General features: G+C 35.6%; 1 protein-coding gene across 4 annotated transcripts in view; it reads right to left on the bottom strand.

Moving 5' to 3' along the window:
- The window catches only part of Ints13 (integrator complex subunit 13), a 74,741-nt gene extending 57,499 nt beyond the window's left edge, over positions 1-17,242 (bottom strand). Inside the window, exons 1-6 of one of the 4 annotated variants that reach the window (XM_074083070.1) lie at positions 16,673-17,242; positions 15,532-15,767; positions 13,361-13,435; positions 7,828-8,030; positions 7,465-7,545; positions 5,021-5,111 (exon numbers count right to left, since the gene is read on the bottom strand). In XM_074083070.1, the coding sequence (XP_073939171.1) occupies positions 5,021-5,111; positions 7,465-7,545; positions 7,828-8,030; positions 13,361-13,435; positions 15,532-15,756 (675 nt within the window). In that variant the 5' untranslated portion in view covers positions 15,757-15,767; positions 16,673-17,242. The remainder of the gene's footprint in view (positions 1-5,020; positions 5,112-7,464; positions 7,546-7,827; positions 8,031-13,360; positions 13,436-15,531; positions 15,768-16,672) is intronic. The other 3 variants (XM_074083067.1, XM_074083068.1, XM_074083069.1) reach the window with 3 other exon arrangements.
- Between the last annotated feature and the right edge of the window lie 91 nt (positions 17,243-17,333).

The following is a 17,333-nucleotide window of genomic DNA, read 5'->3' as shown; positions in this document are numbered from 1 at the left end:
ACAGTCCAGGCCAGCTTGGCAGAAAGTAAGACTCTATCTCCAGACTAACCAGAGCAAAAAGGGGCTGAAGGCATTGCTCAAATTGTAGAGCACTTGCCTAGGAAGCACAAGGTCTTGAGTTCAAACTCTAGCACTTCCCCAAAAAAAGAACCAAGAGGACATAAACAACTTAAACAGATCTGTAATGACTAACAGGATTGAAACAGCTGTAACAACACAAATACACACACACACACACACACACACACACACACACACACACACACACAAAAACCACAGGCCAGCCAAGACGGATTCACTGCTGAATTCTACGAGAACCTTAAAAAAGAACAAACACCAGTGCTCTTCAAACTATTCCAAAAATTACAAATGGAAGAAATATCACCAAACTCATTCTATAAAGCTAGTATTACCCTAATACCAAACTGGTAAAGAATCACCAGGGAAAAAAGTATACTTGCCAATTTCCCCAATGAGTATAGATGCAAAAATTCTCAGTAAAATATTTGGAAATCAATATAATGGCAAATGGAAAGAAATTATTTTGCTATCATAAACCAAATTAAAGTATAAACCTGGCTACAAAGATGGATCTAAAAGTACACTAGCAAGAGGGTTTTCTCTTCTGGACTCAAGAGGGTATATCATATGTAATCTGTTGCTCTTAAGTGTACTTTGACAGGTAAACTAAGCAAGTAATAGCCTTGTCTAAATTTAAAGGAGTGAGAATATAAGCATTTTTATTTTCACTAATTCTAAATTATAAAACTTTAAAGAGCAGACAAAGTGTGACCATAATGTAAGGACTACATAACTTTTTTGTATCAGCCTAACTATTGGGATAAAAGATTAACAGGGGTTAAGTTTTTAGACCTGAAATAACTTGAGGTAGTATAGTGAGAATGCTAAAAAATACTTACAAATAAAACCACTGAAACACAATTTGAACCTTGATATTCAAATTTTATTGAATTTGCCTACATAGATCAAGTTTTCTTCTTAGGTGCTCCTAATGTTGTCTTTCTTCTTCCCTCACCTGTAACATACCTCGCCTTTCTATTAGGTCTTCAATTTTGTCTAATTCCCTATTAATCATATCTAAATGTTTAAGTAAAAGTGAAAGTACATATGAAGGTATTAGGCATTTCCTTCAGAATATTATTATGTGCTCTGATATTCCCAAACTATCTACTTCATTGATGTTTCTTTCAAACCTATAGGAAATTGAGTTATTCTTGGACCTGCAAGCTAACTTGACTCACAAATTCACCATGATGTACTTTTTTTCCCAGTCTCTGTTACAGAATTCTGTTACTGTGGCTGGGACAATGGCAAAATGTGGAACAGAGTAATTAAAAACATTTCACCCAGAAATTTTAAAAAAACACTTGCAAACCAAACCCAACAACACATTAAAAAGATCATACATGAAGTAGGTTTCATGCTTCCTAACTGCATCTCACTAGGCAAGTAGCTAACCCTCAGGATTTCAAGTGTCCCATCTAGAGTAGCAAGTGAGACTTTAATTACCTGCCAGCTCCATAATGTAAAGTGAAAAGTATATTTCCAGAAGGCATTTCCTAGGGCTGTTTTGGTGGCAGGTGACAGAATGTCGAATGTCAATTCTTTTTTTTTTCCTTTTCTCCTTTTATTTTATAATTTTTACATTTATTTACATGTGTATACATTGTTTGTGCCACTTCCACCTCCCCCCTGCCAGAATGTCGATTCTTAAGAAATCAGAAAAAAATGAGAAAATTTCAATGAGAACTTATTAACTTATTATCAATAACCTAGTGACCACATTTCCCTGATAAAAGTAATAATAGTAATAATAATAATAATAATACAGGCTTACAACTCCTATTAGACAGAGGACTCAGGTCTTGAGTGATTTGTCTCATTAAACCCTTGCAAATGAAAAAAAAAAATGAACTAGGTTTCATTTCAGACAAGCAAGGATGGTTTAACATACAAAAATCAAAAAATGTAACATAACACATAAACAAAATCAAGAACAAAAACCACATCATCTCAAATGGACACAGAAAAACTTTCCATGATGAAAGCTCTGAAGAAAGTAGAAATAGAAGGAACATTCCTCCACATTATAAAGAATATGTATGACAAACTTATAGCCAACATCATACTAAATGGAAAAAAACTGAAACCATTTCCTCTAAAGTCAGGTATCCACTCTCTACTCTTATTCAGTATAGTACCAAAATTCCTGCCAGAGAAATAAGACAGGAGAAAAAAATAAAAGGGATTCAAATAGGGAAGGAAGAAGTCAAATTATCCTTATTTGCAGATGATTTGATCTTATAACTAAAGACCCTAAAAACTCCACCAAAAAAACTTTGACTCTCATAAATACTTTTGGCAAAGCAGCAGGATACAAAATCAATATGCAAAAAAGTACCTTTTCTACACACCAACAAGTAAACAGATTGAGATAGAAATTAGGAAAACAGTAACATTCACAATAGTCTCAAAAAAAATTAAAATATATAGCTAGGGAAAAATGTAACAAAGGAAGTGAAATACCTCTACAACAACAACTGTAGTTCACTGAAGAAAGAAACTGAAGACATCAGAAGATCAAAAGACCTCCCATGTTCATAGATCAGCAGAATCAATGCTGTAAAAATGGCTATACTACCAAAAGCAATTTATATGTTTAATATAATACTCACTAAACTCCAATGACATTTTTCACAGAGATAGAAAAATACATCCTAAAGTTCATATGGAAGAAAAAAGACCCTGAATAGCCAAAAATATCCTGAGCAAAAAGCACCATGGGAAGTATCACAATACCTAATTACAAACTATACTACAGAGCCATAGTAATAAAACCAGTATGATACTAGCAAAAAAACAAACATAAAGATCAATGGAACAGAATATGAGACCCAGAAACAAATCTACGCAGCTACAGCCATTTGATTTTTGAAAAAGGAACCCAAAATACATTGGTGAAAGACAGCCTTTCAACAAATGGTAATGAGATATCTACATGTACAAGTCTGAAACTAGATCACTGTCTCTCACTCTGTATTTATATTAATTCAAAGTGGATCAGAGTTCTTAATTTAAGATCTTAAACTGTGATACTCCTATAGGAAAGAGCAGGAAAAACAATGGAACTTATAGGCATAGGCAATAACTTCCTGAATAGAAATCCAATAGCTCAGCAAATAAGAGAAGGGATTAACAAATGAGATTATACCAACCTGAAAAGCTTCTCCCCTGCAAAACAGTCACCAAACTGAAAAGACAGCCCAGAGAATGTAGCAAAATATTTGCCAGCTGTACATTTGAGAAGGGATTAAAAACCAGAATTTACAGGGAGCTCAAAGAACTAATCTCCCAAAACATCAATTAATAAATGGGCAAGTGAACTAAACAAACAATTCTCAAAACCAGTACAAATAGCCAATAAATACATGAAGAAATGCTCAACATCTCTGGCCGTAAAAAAAAAAAAAAAATTGCAAATCAAAACAATATTGAGTTTTCACCTCTCCTGTCTAATCAGCTATCAAGAACACAAACAATAAATTCTGATTAGGATACGGAGAAAAAGGAACCCTTATAATATGTTGGTGAGAATGAAAATTAGTGAAACCACTATGGAAAGTAGTATGAAGGTTCCTCAAAAAACTAAAAATAGACACTGTACAATCTAGCAATACCACTCCTAGGCATACATTTGAAGGAATGTAAGTCAGGATACAATACAGAAAGTTGTACACCCACATTAATTACAGACTATTCACAATAGTATGGAAACAGCCCAGGTACTCTACAACTGATGAACGGATTAAGAAAATGTGGTATATATACACAATGGAGTATTACTTAGCTATAAGAATGAAATTATGTTGTTTGCAGGCAAATGGATGAAACTGGAGATTGTGATATTAAGCAAAATACACCAGATTCAAAAGGACAAATTCACATTTTCTCTCACATGTGGGAACTAGACCTAAAAGATAAATGTATACATGATTACAAACATGATATATATACACACACTCACACATGTGTGTGTAGATCATGTTTGTAATAGTGTAACTGAGAGGACTAAAGGGAGGTAGAATAAGAAAAGAGAAGGGTACTCAGTGAATAATATCAAAACACATTGCATTTGTGTATGAAAATAGCATAACAAAATGTACCAAAACCTGATGAATAACAGGAGAGTAGGGGAACAGAGAAAGACATCAATGGGGGGAGAAGTTAATCTAATTAAAGTACAATATATGCATGTGTGAAATACCATGGCAAAACCTCCTTGAACAATTAATATGAACTTAGGAGGTCTTGTTTGGGGGTGTGTACTACCAAGAATGGGGAGAATAAACACAGAGGGTAGAGAAGGCTGAATATGGTTGATGTACTTTATATACGTGCATGAAAATAGAACAATCAAACCCGTTCAAATTGTTTTAAGGAAGGGGAAAGAGGAAAGGAAGGAGAATAATGAAGGGGTTGAATCTAATCAAAGTACAGTGCAAACATGTATGGAAATGTCGTAATGAACACCCCCCACTAAATACAACTAATATACACTAACAAAAATGTTTTTAAAAAATAAAATTGTTCAAATGTACTTAAAAAGTAAAAAACAAAGGTTGGAAATAAGTTTTCCCCCTGGCCCTTAATATGTCAAATTAGTTTCTTGTTAGAGTGTATTTCTTTTCTAATAAGAAAAAAAAATTTTTATACACTAAAAATAATTATTAAAGTAAAATCCATTGAAGTACTTAGGAAGAACAAAAACTATGTATGGGTTTATAATACATTTTGTTAAAATAAATGTCAAGAAGGAAGCAAAATAAAAAATACTTTAAAATCTACAATTAATACCGCATTTATGTTTTCAGCTTGTAAGTCTACCATACATGTTTGCCTTAAAAATTCTGGCAATGTGATCATTTTAATGCTAATCTTTCTCAACAGTCATTAATAATAACGCACAATGAAATTTTTCTTCCAATACTTCTGCACTTACTTCTTTTTTAGAACGATCAGACACAAGGCTGTCTTCACCAACTGGGTAGGTATGGATCAAGACCAACTCACATTTTTGAATCTGCATGAGACTTAAAAACAAACTTTTCACTTAAAATATAAGATTGTATACTATGTAAAGAACTCAGGCAAATACACCACTAAAACTTTGCTATATTAAAACAGTATGTGGCTACAATCAGGTATTACTATCAACACTATAAGTTAAATAGTTAGAAATTCGGTGTATAATTGTTGTGTATGTATGAATCATTATATAAATTTAAATTAAAAACTAAGGTGCAGTGGCTCAAGTCTGTCACCCTAGCTACTTGGGAGGCAGAGATCGAAAGGATCACAGTTTGAGGCTAGCCACAGCAAAAAATTTGTGAGACCCCCATCTCAGCCTATGGCTGGGTACAGTGGCCTATGCCTATCATCCAAGCTCTGCGGGAAAGCACAAATGGAGGATAGTGGTCCAAGCTAAGCCCACACATAAAGCAAAATGCTAGCTCAAAAATAACTAATACTAAAAGAGCTGGTGCTATAGCTAGAGTGGTAGAGCACCTACCTGCAAGCACAAGGCTCTGAATTCAAATCCCAGTCCTGCCCCCAAAATGTAGGAAAAAAGATAACTTTCTGGGTGTTTGAGGAATCAATATGGAAAATTCTTACAATTAAGTTTAATTTTCAATAACCATCACAGAGGAAATGAATATATGTGTAATTTCTTTTACTAATAATTTTAAAGGACAAAATCAGGCTATACTAACCATTACCTATAGTTGTTTATTTCCAAATACAGAATTGGTAAAGCTAAAAATTTTCCTCAACTTTTCATTTTGAAATTTCCAGGCCTACAGAAAAGTTGAAGGAAAGTACGATAGTAAATAAGCACCAGTATATACTACATCTTATAGTATATACATTCACTGTTAGCTCTATTTGCTTCTCTACATATACGTAAATAGATACACAACTCTTTTTTATTAAATCATTTGCAAATAAACTGCAAAGCACATTCTTAGATACCTGAGCATACTTCTCCCAGTAAGAATAATCCCACTCATAACCATACCATATTCTAACTAAGAAAATTATTAATCACTCAATCTAAATTTCAGTCCACATCACAACTGTCTCAAACATGCCCTGATTAACTGTGACACATAATAGGAAATATGTATTTGGTCTCTGCTCCTGGCACAGAGGGTTCCTGGCACAGAGCTCCAAAAACCAACATAAATCCCTAAGTAATTGGAGTGCTAAGAGAATCTTTTATTATAATATTTGATCTTTGATCTTAACTCTTGGCACTCAGCTCCTAAATCCCCTGAAATTTCCTGGATGATAGGAATTTTTTGGCTAATGATGCAACTGTTGGTGGGATCTTGCATAGCTCCAGGATGGGGAAACTATCATCAGAAGGCTCAAAATATGATTAGACACTTGGGAACTTTCAGCCCCACCCTACTATCATCCAAAGAGAAAGATGGACCAGAGAATAAGTGCCTGTTAAGGAGCCTCCATAAAAATCCCTGAGGTGCAGGGCTCAGAAAGCTCGGGGAATGGTGAACAAATATGTCCATGTGCTGAGAAGGTAGTATACCCAACTCCACAGGAACAGAAGCTCCTACACTTAGGACCCTTCTGGACCTCCCCACTAGGTACCCCTCTTCATCTGGCTGTTATCTATATCCTTTATAATAAATTAGCAAACTTAAGTGTTCTCCGGTTCAGTGAACCATGATAGCAAATTGTCAAAATGAGGAGGGGGTCATGGGAACAACTGATATTTAGCCAAGTCAGACAGATGTCTAAGTAACCTAGGGACTCACTACTTGAGATTAGAGTCCCAAGGGGCAGAACGATCTTGTGGGAATGAGCTCTTGACTCTACAGAGTCTACACTAACACTAGAAAGTTTAATTCATAACTAAATTCCAGGGTACACAGCTGGTATCCACAGAGCTGGAGAATTGACTGGTATGGGGGAAGAAAAAAAACCCACACATTTGACCAACATAAGTACTGGTGTGAGTACACAGAAAAAAAATGTTTTTCAATTTTCGGTAGCTTTTTCACTTTTAAAAATTCATACAATACAGTGAACTATTTTATTTTGATTTGATACATACTGAATAATGCCACCCACAATTTGTACATTTTATAAAGTTGTAACACAGACTATTAGAATGAATAATTAAAACAAATGTGCATGATAAATTTATGTGTTATCCTTCTGATCACTGTGCGAAAAAGCAATATTCCAAAGTGCAAAGGAAAATGGGAAAAAAAGGCTTCTGATTAAACTCATAGTTTCTGACTAACCTGTTGAACCAGGAAAAAATTCGAGAATATTACCAATTATTGCAAATAATTATAATGAAAAATATAATATAATACAAAGTTGAAGACATTTACTTCAGTTATGGATTATACTCACTGGTCTGAATTTGCAGCTAGCTTGTTATGTTCATGAATTGTTTCCTGAACACAGTCTTCAAGCATTCGCACATGACTATCACTATGACATTAAAAAAAAAAAAAAAAAAAAAAATCACAAACTTAAGGAAATAAACAGAAAAAAAATGAAAACCACTATTCAGTAAAGACTTGGTATTATATTTATTCACAAGACCAAACAACCACTGGAAAATCTAGTATGAAAACAAATAGTCAAATGAATTTACATGATGACAATCTAAACAACTGTTATGGAAATAAGTTTTCCCTGAGCCTTTTAAGTAAACAACACAACAGGAATTAAAATTCCCTCCTGTAGGAATTGCTGTGCTTTATTCCCCACCTTTTTGCATTAGTAATGCAGATTATCCGTCCTCTATTTCCAACACGTTCTGCATTCTCCATAAGTAAAGTTCGAGCCTCATGTTGGTATTCAGTAATTTTACAAAGAGTTTCCACTGCTGCAACAAGACCATGCAGAATACTGCAGCACTCTGGATCTGCCCGAGGATTAGGAGGTCCAACAGCAGCTAATGCTGCCATTAGCTAAGCAAAAAGAAAAACAATTATGTTCACAGAGGTATGACAAATTATAGACAAAAACATCACAAGAAAACCACAAACCAATCTTTCTTTCAAAATGTATACAAATATCCATAACAAAACACTAGTAAACCAAACTCAGCAATACACAAAATAAGAATTATACATCATGACCAAGTGAGATTTAACTCAGGAATACAAAGCCGATTTAACATTCAAAAATCAATTGATTTAATATTCAAAAATCAATTAATTTAAGCCATATAAATAGAATAAAAAAACAAAAAAAAAACACACAATCACCTCCATAAACACAGAAAAGGCATTTGACAGAACCTAAGACACTTTCATGATTGAAAAAAAAGAAAAAAAGGACCCTAAATAAACTAGGAACAGAGGGGAAATCTCATCACTTTATTCAACACTATACTGGAAGTTTCAGCCAGATCAATTAAGAAAGAAAAAGAAATGAAAGGAATCTAAATCTTGAATATAGAAAACTTTAAGGAATCCACTAAAAACCTACTAGAATTAATTAGTTTAGCAAGGTTGCAGGATACAAAATCAATACACAAAACCAACTGTACTTCTACGTACTTAGAATGAATAATCCAAAAATAAAATTAAGAAAACAATTCCATTTACAATAACCCCTAAGAGAACAGAAAACTTAGGAATATTTAATAAAAGAAATGCAAGAGTTATATTCTCAAAACTATGAATCATTGTTGAAAGAAATTAAAGATCTAAATAAATGAAAAACCTTCCCATTTTCATGGATTGAAAGACTTAATGTTGTTAGTGTAAGGGGACAAATGTGAGGGGAAATAAAATGGCAGAAATGTCCCTGGGAACAAATGACAGAAATAACCCTGAGGGTGTAAAGGGACAGATGGCAGAAGTAACTTTGTTTTAGATAAAGGAGACAGGAAGGCATACTTAAAAACAAAATATTAAGGGAGAATGAGAAACCACCTTCACATGTGGGTGCAGAGGGACAGTAGTTTTTCTTCCTAGATAAAGGAAACAAGATAAAACATTCCTAAAGGCAGACATCTAAAGGGATGAGATATAGACTCCTAAAAGGAGTAACACAGCAAATTTTCCCAAGATAAACAAAACAGGGCCTCACAGAAATGATTAGTAGTCATAAAACATACATGACAAGTTTCAGACACAGGATGGACTAACCAGACCCTCTTGAAATGTCCAGCCTGATAAGGATTTGGACAACTAGATAGTTGGGCTTGACCAGAGAAGTTCATTAAACAGCCAGTTATAGCCAGTGTCAAAAGCAGAATGGGGAGGGGTGCCTAAATTAGCCTCTGTATAATCTCATGAACTTCAGTCATCCTTTGGCTTAGATCTTTAACACATTAGAGTGCTTTGCTATCCTTTCAATAAACTTTGTGCTTGCTTTACTCTAAACTCGTGGTCTGTGGCATGAACTTATAACTGCTTGTCCGGCACCTTGAATCATTGACTGCACCAGGATATTAATATGAACGTGGACAATATGGATTCACTCATGTCAAGACATGGTAACATCATGACATGCCACACAGAAAGCAAGAGCTTGAGGACACACCCATCCAAACTGGGAACACCCACACACAACCAAAGATGTAACCAATCCATTATGCCACAGGACAAATACACCCAAGGAGCACACACTAGTTGACACTATAAATGCTGACCAGCTGGACTCAACTGCCAAGATACTTCTCTGCATCCTTGGCACTCAGAGGCATACACCCAACATTAAGGGACCATTCCTGTGTGCCTCTCCTTGCCAGTCTTCTACCAGTGAGCTCACTTTCACGGGAAAGCTCTCCTCCTCGCTAAGAACCTGTTTTTGGTGAGTAACATCAAGGACCTCTTCTCCCTTTTGTGAACCCTTATGTGCGTAACAATTCCCACAATAAATGTGTGAACTGAACTTGTGGCTCAGATCCTCCTTCACAGGTCCCCCGCCAAGTGTGGTTGAACAGAACACTGTGATTGAGCGCATGCTTTTGTGGGCCCGTTCACTACAGACACGAACCCAAGAAACAACAATCCAGTCTGGTATCATTAGGATGATACTAATTACCCAAACTGATCTACAGATTCAATGTAATTCCTATCAGAATCTCAGCTGACTTCTTTGAAGATTTCTACAAAGCCAAAACAATCTCAAAAAAGAGCAAAGTGGAAAGATAAACATTATGTTACTTTATAACATACTACAAAGCAATAGTAATTCAGATAATGTAGGACTAGAACAAAAATAGATATACAAAGCAATGGAATACAATTGAGGGGTAGAAATCATCTATGGTCAACTAATTTCAACAAGGGAACCAAGACTATTCAGTAAGGAAAACAATACTCTTTAAAAAAAAAAATGGTAAGGAGACAATTAGATAGACAGATGCAAAAGAAAACAACTGAACTCTTGATTCAGTTATAAACAAAGGTAACTCAAAGTGGATTCCACAACTAAATGTAAGAGTTCAAACTATAAAACTCTGAGAAGACAGGGCTAAATTTTATGACCTTGAATTTGGCAAAGGATTCTTAATTATGACATCAAAGAAAAAAATAAGTAATTTGGATTTGATCAAAATGAAGTTTTTGGTTAGGCATGGTGGCATACAACAATGATCTGAACACTCATTAGGCTAAAGAAGGAAGACTGAATTTAATATAGCCCAGGCCAGACTGGGCTGTATCACGAGACCCTTTCTAAAAAAACAGAAAAAAGGGGGAGAGAAAACAAAGAAAGTTCACAAACTTGAAAAGACTATGATTTCATATTAATTTTGCCCTACTTATCCACATATTATGATGAATGAATGAAAAATAATATACAAAATTTTCATGGAAGATTATACATTTATCTGGTATTTTGGGTATCTATGAGATCTAATATTATAGCAGAAATATACCTCAAAGGATTTATAAAATGTCAATCCAATTTATTGCTAGTCTACCAATAGTTGACATATTTTCCCTCAAATATAACAAAAACAATCCAAGAGGTGAAGCAAGACCCTCCACTAATTGTCTTCCAACAGAAATATCAATTTAGACAGCTATTCATGCAAGAAACTACCTTCAAAAGAGTCAAGGACTCCAAGTGAAAGATCACAATAGCTGGTTTTAGCATTTAAAATGAGAAAAGGAACATTAAAGAAGGCAGGAAGGAAAAACGTGCCCACATCACCCCTCCTTCAACTCTAAGCAGCACATCATGAAGCTGTTCTTCACACTTGGGAAAGAGAGAAAGAGAGACCTAAGTAGAGTCCTTAGACCTGGAACCCAGTAACAGGCCTGGTATAGTAAAACCCAGTCTTGGGCAGAGACACATGATTCCTCATAAGCCTGACTAATGAATACTAAGTTATAGTAATACAGGAGCAAGAAGTTCTGGTGTTCTATTGCAAAAGAGGTAAGTTAACTACAGATAATGATAATATAACACATACATATATATTAAGCTAGAAGAAAGGATTTTGAATTTTTTACCATAAACAAATGGTAAATATTTGAGTAGATATGTTAACCCTGATTCAAACATTATACAATGTATACATGATCAAAACATCACTTAGTATCCCATTAAAATGTAAAATTTTATATAACAGTTAAAAACAAAAACAAATAAAAATCAAAGTTTTTAAAAAAGTATTGATTTGTAGTGCTTGTCAATATCTAGTACTCCTACCATGGCAAATTTCACACTACAAATGTGGTAAGATATGCAGACTCAGATTTTCTAATCTGCCACTTAGTGCCTTGCTTTTAAGTAAGATTGCATAGCCAAATATCAGCAGGCATTTAAGTCTTAACATGAAAAGAACTCTGAGAACACAGAAGGATCAAAGAAAAACTTCAAACAAACCATAATTAATACCCTTCGGTTAAAAAAAAATTATACTCATAAAACAAGAAAAGAATATGACAAAAATGACATAATTAGAATACAGGTACAAGTTCTTGGAAATTAAAAATACAACTAAATAAAATTTCCATGAGGGTTAAGGTATTCAAAAAAGTAGGATAACAAAGAGATGCTCAATGAGATAGGGAATATAATCCAGAAAGTTTAACAGAACATACAGGAGGAAAGAAAAGGTTCTAAAAGTTTTCAAAAATTATGAAGAAACATGACACTGGACTACTCAACAGCAACAATGCAAGGTGTAGCAGTAGAATAATGCCCTCATGATTTTGAGGAAAAGTTATTTCCAATGTAGAATTTCTATACTCAAAATAGCAATAAAGGATCACATAACTTTACAGGAACTGTGGAGATCACATTCTACCAAAACAAAAAACACAAAGAAAAAAAGAAAAGAAAAATGTGATCTGAAAAATAGAGGAGGATGACAGCAGTGCAGTGGACTTTAAAAGCAACCAGTTTAGAATCTCCTCCAGGAAGTTCTTTGGAGGAAAGACTAATCAACCAGCTAAGTTATCTAACACATTTATGAAAAAATATTGAGAAATCTTGAAGAGACATGAGTGAAAGCAATAGATATTTAAAAAACTAAGCAATAACAGGAAAAAATGAAACAATAAATTCCATGGATAAATCAAATTTTGCACAAAGAAATAAAAACATATACTAACATATACTGCTTAGCACAGCAGTGAATAAATCTTTATATGGACATTTTAATGCAAATATGGAATTCTGGACAAACCAAAAACTCTGATACAACAATTTTTTATTTTTTTGATGGTACTAGGGCCCTCTCTCCACCACTTGAAACATAACCCCAGCCCTTTTAGCTTTAGTTTATTTTTTAAATAGTATTCTGCTTTTGCTCTGGGGCTGGCTTCAAACCTTGATTCTCCTACCTGTGCCTCCTGAATAGCTGGGATTACAGCCATACACTATTACATCTGACTTTTTTGTTGAGATGGGGGTCTCACTAACATTTGTTCCAGGCTGACCTCAAACTGCAGGTGTGAGCCACCACACCCAGCACTAATATAACAAATTTGAGAAAACAAGGAAAAAGCTTAGGTGAGGAAGAATATCAAAATAAGAGATGCATCCTCATTAACAATAATAAACAAGGTTTAAATCGAGAACTCAATAAATAGGAGTAAAATCATGTTGTTTAGAAATTGCATTTAATATGGAAATAAACACTGTAAGATAGAGTTGAAATTTGGGGCTGGGGGAGAATGGAATGGATACAGCTGCTTAATTTCTATTAAAATACAACTTGGAATTTTACATCTATATACAAATACTACATGGATAAAAAATTTAATCATTAAAAAAAAGTATCAAATTTAATTTTCAAAAACAGCCGCAGGTGAAAACCTAACCATACCTCCTGTAAATTTTGGTCTTCTTGAGTCCAAGAATTTAAAACATGTGCTCCAGAATCACTCACAATGAAATTCACCTAATAGATGTCAAAGAAACAATTAGTATTCAACTCTAATTTCACTCAACCACCATCATATTTTAAAATAATATGCAATTTCTAACACTGTCACTGTTTGATTCATTCATTCATTTTACAGTTATAGAATGCCAGGTATTAGCCAGGTGCTATTCTGGCCCAGGAACAGGGAATGCAGTGATAAGTAAAACAGTTCTGTCACATGTGGGGGAAGTTGGGAAGTTGCAAACAGAGTACAAAGAATACAAACAAGTAAATGAACATGATAAGAGTAGTGAGTGATAAATGCTATGAAAAATATGTTGGTTAGCTACTCTAGAGTGAGCGGTCAAAGATGGCCTTCCAAGTGGTAACTGAGGAGACTCCAAAATGAACAAAGGAAACCAATCAATGAAAAACAAGGAATAGAAAATTCCAGGTATAGTGAAGAGCAAACACAAAAGCCTTTAAACATACAGGCAAAAATCAAAGCAGACAGAGAGGTAGGAGATAAGCCCAAAGAAATAAGCAGTAGCCATAACTACAGAGCACTGAAAGTCACATAATGCAAATAATGGTTATGGACTGTATTCCAACTGTTAAGTAAAATGCAAATTAGGAAAAAAATAAAAAAACCTATCAAGGAGAGAAGCACAACTAGTAGTATAGCACTTACCTAACATGCACAAGATATAGGGTTTAATCTCCAGCACCACCAAGAACAAAAAAACCAAAACTACCAGGTAACATGATAATAAACATATCAGAAAATATATCAAATAATTAAGATGAATATTTTCTTCTTTGGGAAAAGGATGAAATTTCTTTCTTTCTCTTGGACCATATGGTCTAATTCATGGTCCTCCTTCCCTCCACAAGGAGAAAAGCTTAATTCCTCTGTTCTCCTAAGCCTTATCTGACAAAGATATACTTTAATAGCCGCTTTAGATTATTTCATTTAACTCTTACAACAGAGAAGTAGGTGTTAGGCTTACTGGGAGCAAACTGAAGCTCACAGAGATGAAGAAATACAATCCAAGTCACACTAATAGCTAAAAATGCCAGGATTTGAACCAAAGCCATTGCCTTAAAATCAGTGTTATCCCTCCTCTCACTAAATATATTTTTACCCCACATAGAATCACAAAAATTTCAAGAGGGACTTACACTTTAATTTGGAATATATTTGAATATATAATATTGGACTGTATGTTCACCTTTGCTATTTATTATTGTCTAACTTTTCCAGTCTAAGAAGCGGCACCCTGCACTGCTGTAAATAAGACAGAAAGCATATCATCTACTTGTGGCTAATCAAATGACTTTCCCAAACCAAATCATCTGAGATATTGAAACTTAAGTTTAAAGATAACTTTACTACTTGGAACTTCTATCAATCAGCAATTTCTCTTCTGATTTAAAAAAAAACAAAAACAAAAACCTCACACTTAGCATTTGGTTGCTAGGTATTGAACCCAGGCGCCTCATGCTTGCTAACCACTGAAATACATCCTAGCCCTCACAGTATCATAAATGAATTTCTAAGATGGTAATTCCTACAGCAGTTTAATTATTCATTAATATTGCAAGCAGCCAGCCTGCTTAGTTTCAGATTCTACTCTGCCTTTAACTAACTATGTGACTCAAAACAAGTTTCTTTTCTTCACCTCACTGCATTGACAATATGGCAGTAATAAACAAGTCCAATATTCAGCTGGCACATATCAACACAACCCAACAAACTGCTTATATTCAACACTCTTTCCGTAGGAGTTACCAACAGTTCTCAACAGCAAGCACCTGTCCATATTTTGAATATTGATACATATTTTGAATACTGCCCTTATACCTATAGTAGCTACCTCAAAGGACTGTTGGAATTAGAGGAGGTAATAAATATAAAGCACTTTGGAAAATGGTATTTATAAATACTCCACAGTTACTAGCTGTTGCTATTACTAGACCCAATTAAATACCGGTAGTAAACTAATCTCAAAAGGCAGTTCTTAAGTATTTTTGAACAGTTACACGTCAAATCTATATCAAATTCACACAAAATTATTTAGAATTAAGCACAGCCTCCCAAAATCATAATTTTGTTTGTAACTTATACTCACCAACTTTTTGAAGGGAAATATATCATACATTATCCTACAATATTCCATGGAAGATTCTACTGAGCAAGTCCATAACGATTTAGAGATGGGGGCCAAAGGGATGATTCCTTGGGTTCTGTTCTTTACTAGCATATCAAATTCGACATGCTGTCTGCATGATTCTGCCATGTAAGGGCAGTGATCCACAACGAATACTGTTTTGTGAGATTCAGAAAAAATCTTCATTTTGTTTTAGCCTGTATGGGGGGAAATATTCTAGTCAACAGTTGATACATAACATTGAATATCTTAAATTATTCCTAATTAATGTCTTTTTCTCAGTAAGCGTTTGTAGGGAACATGAACAATATGTTCAATTTGTCCAACAAAGGGCGAGCTTTAATGGTGTCATAATCAGAAAGCAACTTTGTCAGTTCGGGGGATGAGCTACACCATATTAGGCTGTCACTCTATCAGGCACAAGCAAAATTAGTTCATACCTTTCTCTTTTTTGCTTTTTGAAAGAATGAAAACTGTCAGAACATTTTTGCATATAATTGTTTTTGATTACTTTACATATAAGGGAAAGGGGGAAAGGGAGGGAGGAAGACAGGAAGGGAGGAAAGAAAGAAAAACGTTTCGGGGGGGAGGGGTGAAGTGCGAGGACATTAAACAGGAAAGAGAAGAGACAGCAAAAGTACAACCCAAAACATAAACATCTCCTAAGACAACTGCACACCGGGTCTTCCAATTAGGACAAAGACCCAAACTCACATTCTCCCACTCAGCTTTTAATACACCACAGTAATTTAGAAAACTTAGTTGGAAAACTTAGTTGCTGCCATCACACTGGTGTGGAGGAACTTTTAAAACTTTTTTCTTATAAAAACAGAACATGTGGTACTCCCTTGCTTCAGTAACAAAATCTTACACTGAAAAGATTAAACCCGCATTGGAAAAACACGTGGTAAGCAGAGCAAAGGTATTCATCAAAACGAACGGTCTTTTTACGATCCTTCTGTTTTCTTTTGCTCTCAAATGCGTCTCCCCTTCATGCAAAACTCTCTTTGAGAAACCTTCCGGGTACACGTTGTTGGAGGACGGGGAGTGAAAAATACAAGGCGAGTGGACAAGGAAGTACTCAGGACGGAGGTTAGCTTACTTTCGTGCCTGGTCCTGCAGTGGAAACGAACAGAGGATGTGGACCACAGCCTGTGTTGAAAAGGCTGCTGCCTGGATGGGTGGAGAGCTTCAGCGCACAGTCAGGAGCGTTTGGGGCCAACTAGAGTGCACTGTGCGTTCCCCGCTTACCTCCCAGCACACCGACCCTCCCCAAGCTTCCTAAATGCCGGCGCGCGGGCGCGCGCGCAAGCACGCACACACGCACACACACCCCCAACCCGCACACACTCGGGCGCGCATGCGCAAAGCGCTCTTCCACAGTCCCGCCAGGCTTCCCTTTCCTCTTGGAGGACAAACGCTCCAGGCGCCAAACAGGAAGAGGGCGGAGCTAAGGGGGAAAAAATGCCTCCACCCCTCGAGATTTTCTCCGGCTAATTTTCCCAATTATTCGTTGGGAATAATGGTCCAGGCGACCTAAGAAGCTTTCCAAAGGCCAACTAACAACCAAAGCACCAGCTAAACTGACCCCAGCCCTCCGATCTCCATTTTCTCGGCTTCCCCATCCAAGCAGCTTGCCCCTAGAAAAACACGCGAGACTCTGCGAGAGGCCAAGCGCAAGCCTAGGCGTTGGATATCGAGGAGAGACACCAAAGGGTCCCGCCCCTACATCTCGCGCAAATCCTCAGAAAGCGGCCGGCTCT

Source organism: Castor canadensis, chromosome 8 (genome assembly GCF_047511655.1).
Source record: "Castor canadensis chromosome 8, mCasCan1.hap1v2, whole genome shotgun sequence".
Classification (NCBI taxonomy): domain Eukaryota; kingdom Metazoa; phylum Chordata; class Mammalia; order Rodentia; family Castoridae; genus Castor; species Castor canadensis.
The sequence above is the reverse complement of the archived record's forward strand: the minus strand, read 5'-3'. Positions and strand labels throughout refer to the sequence as shown.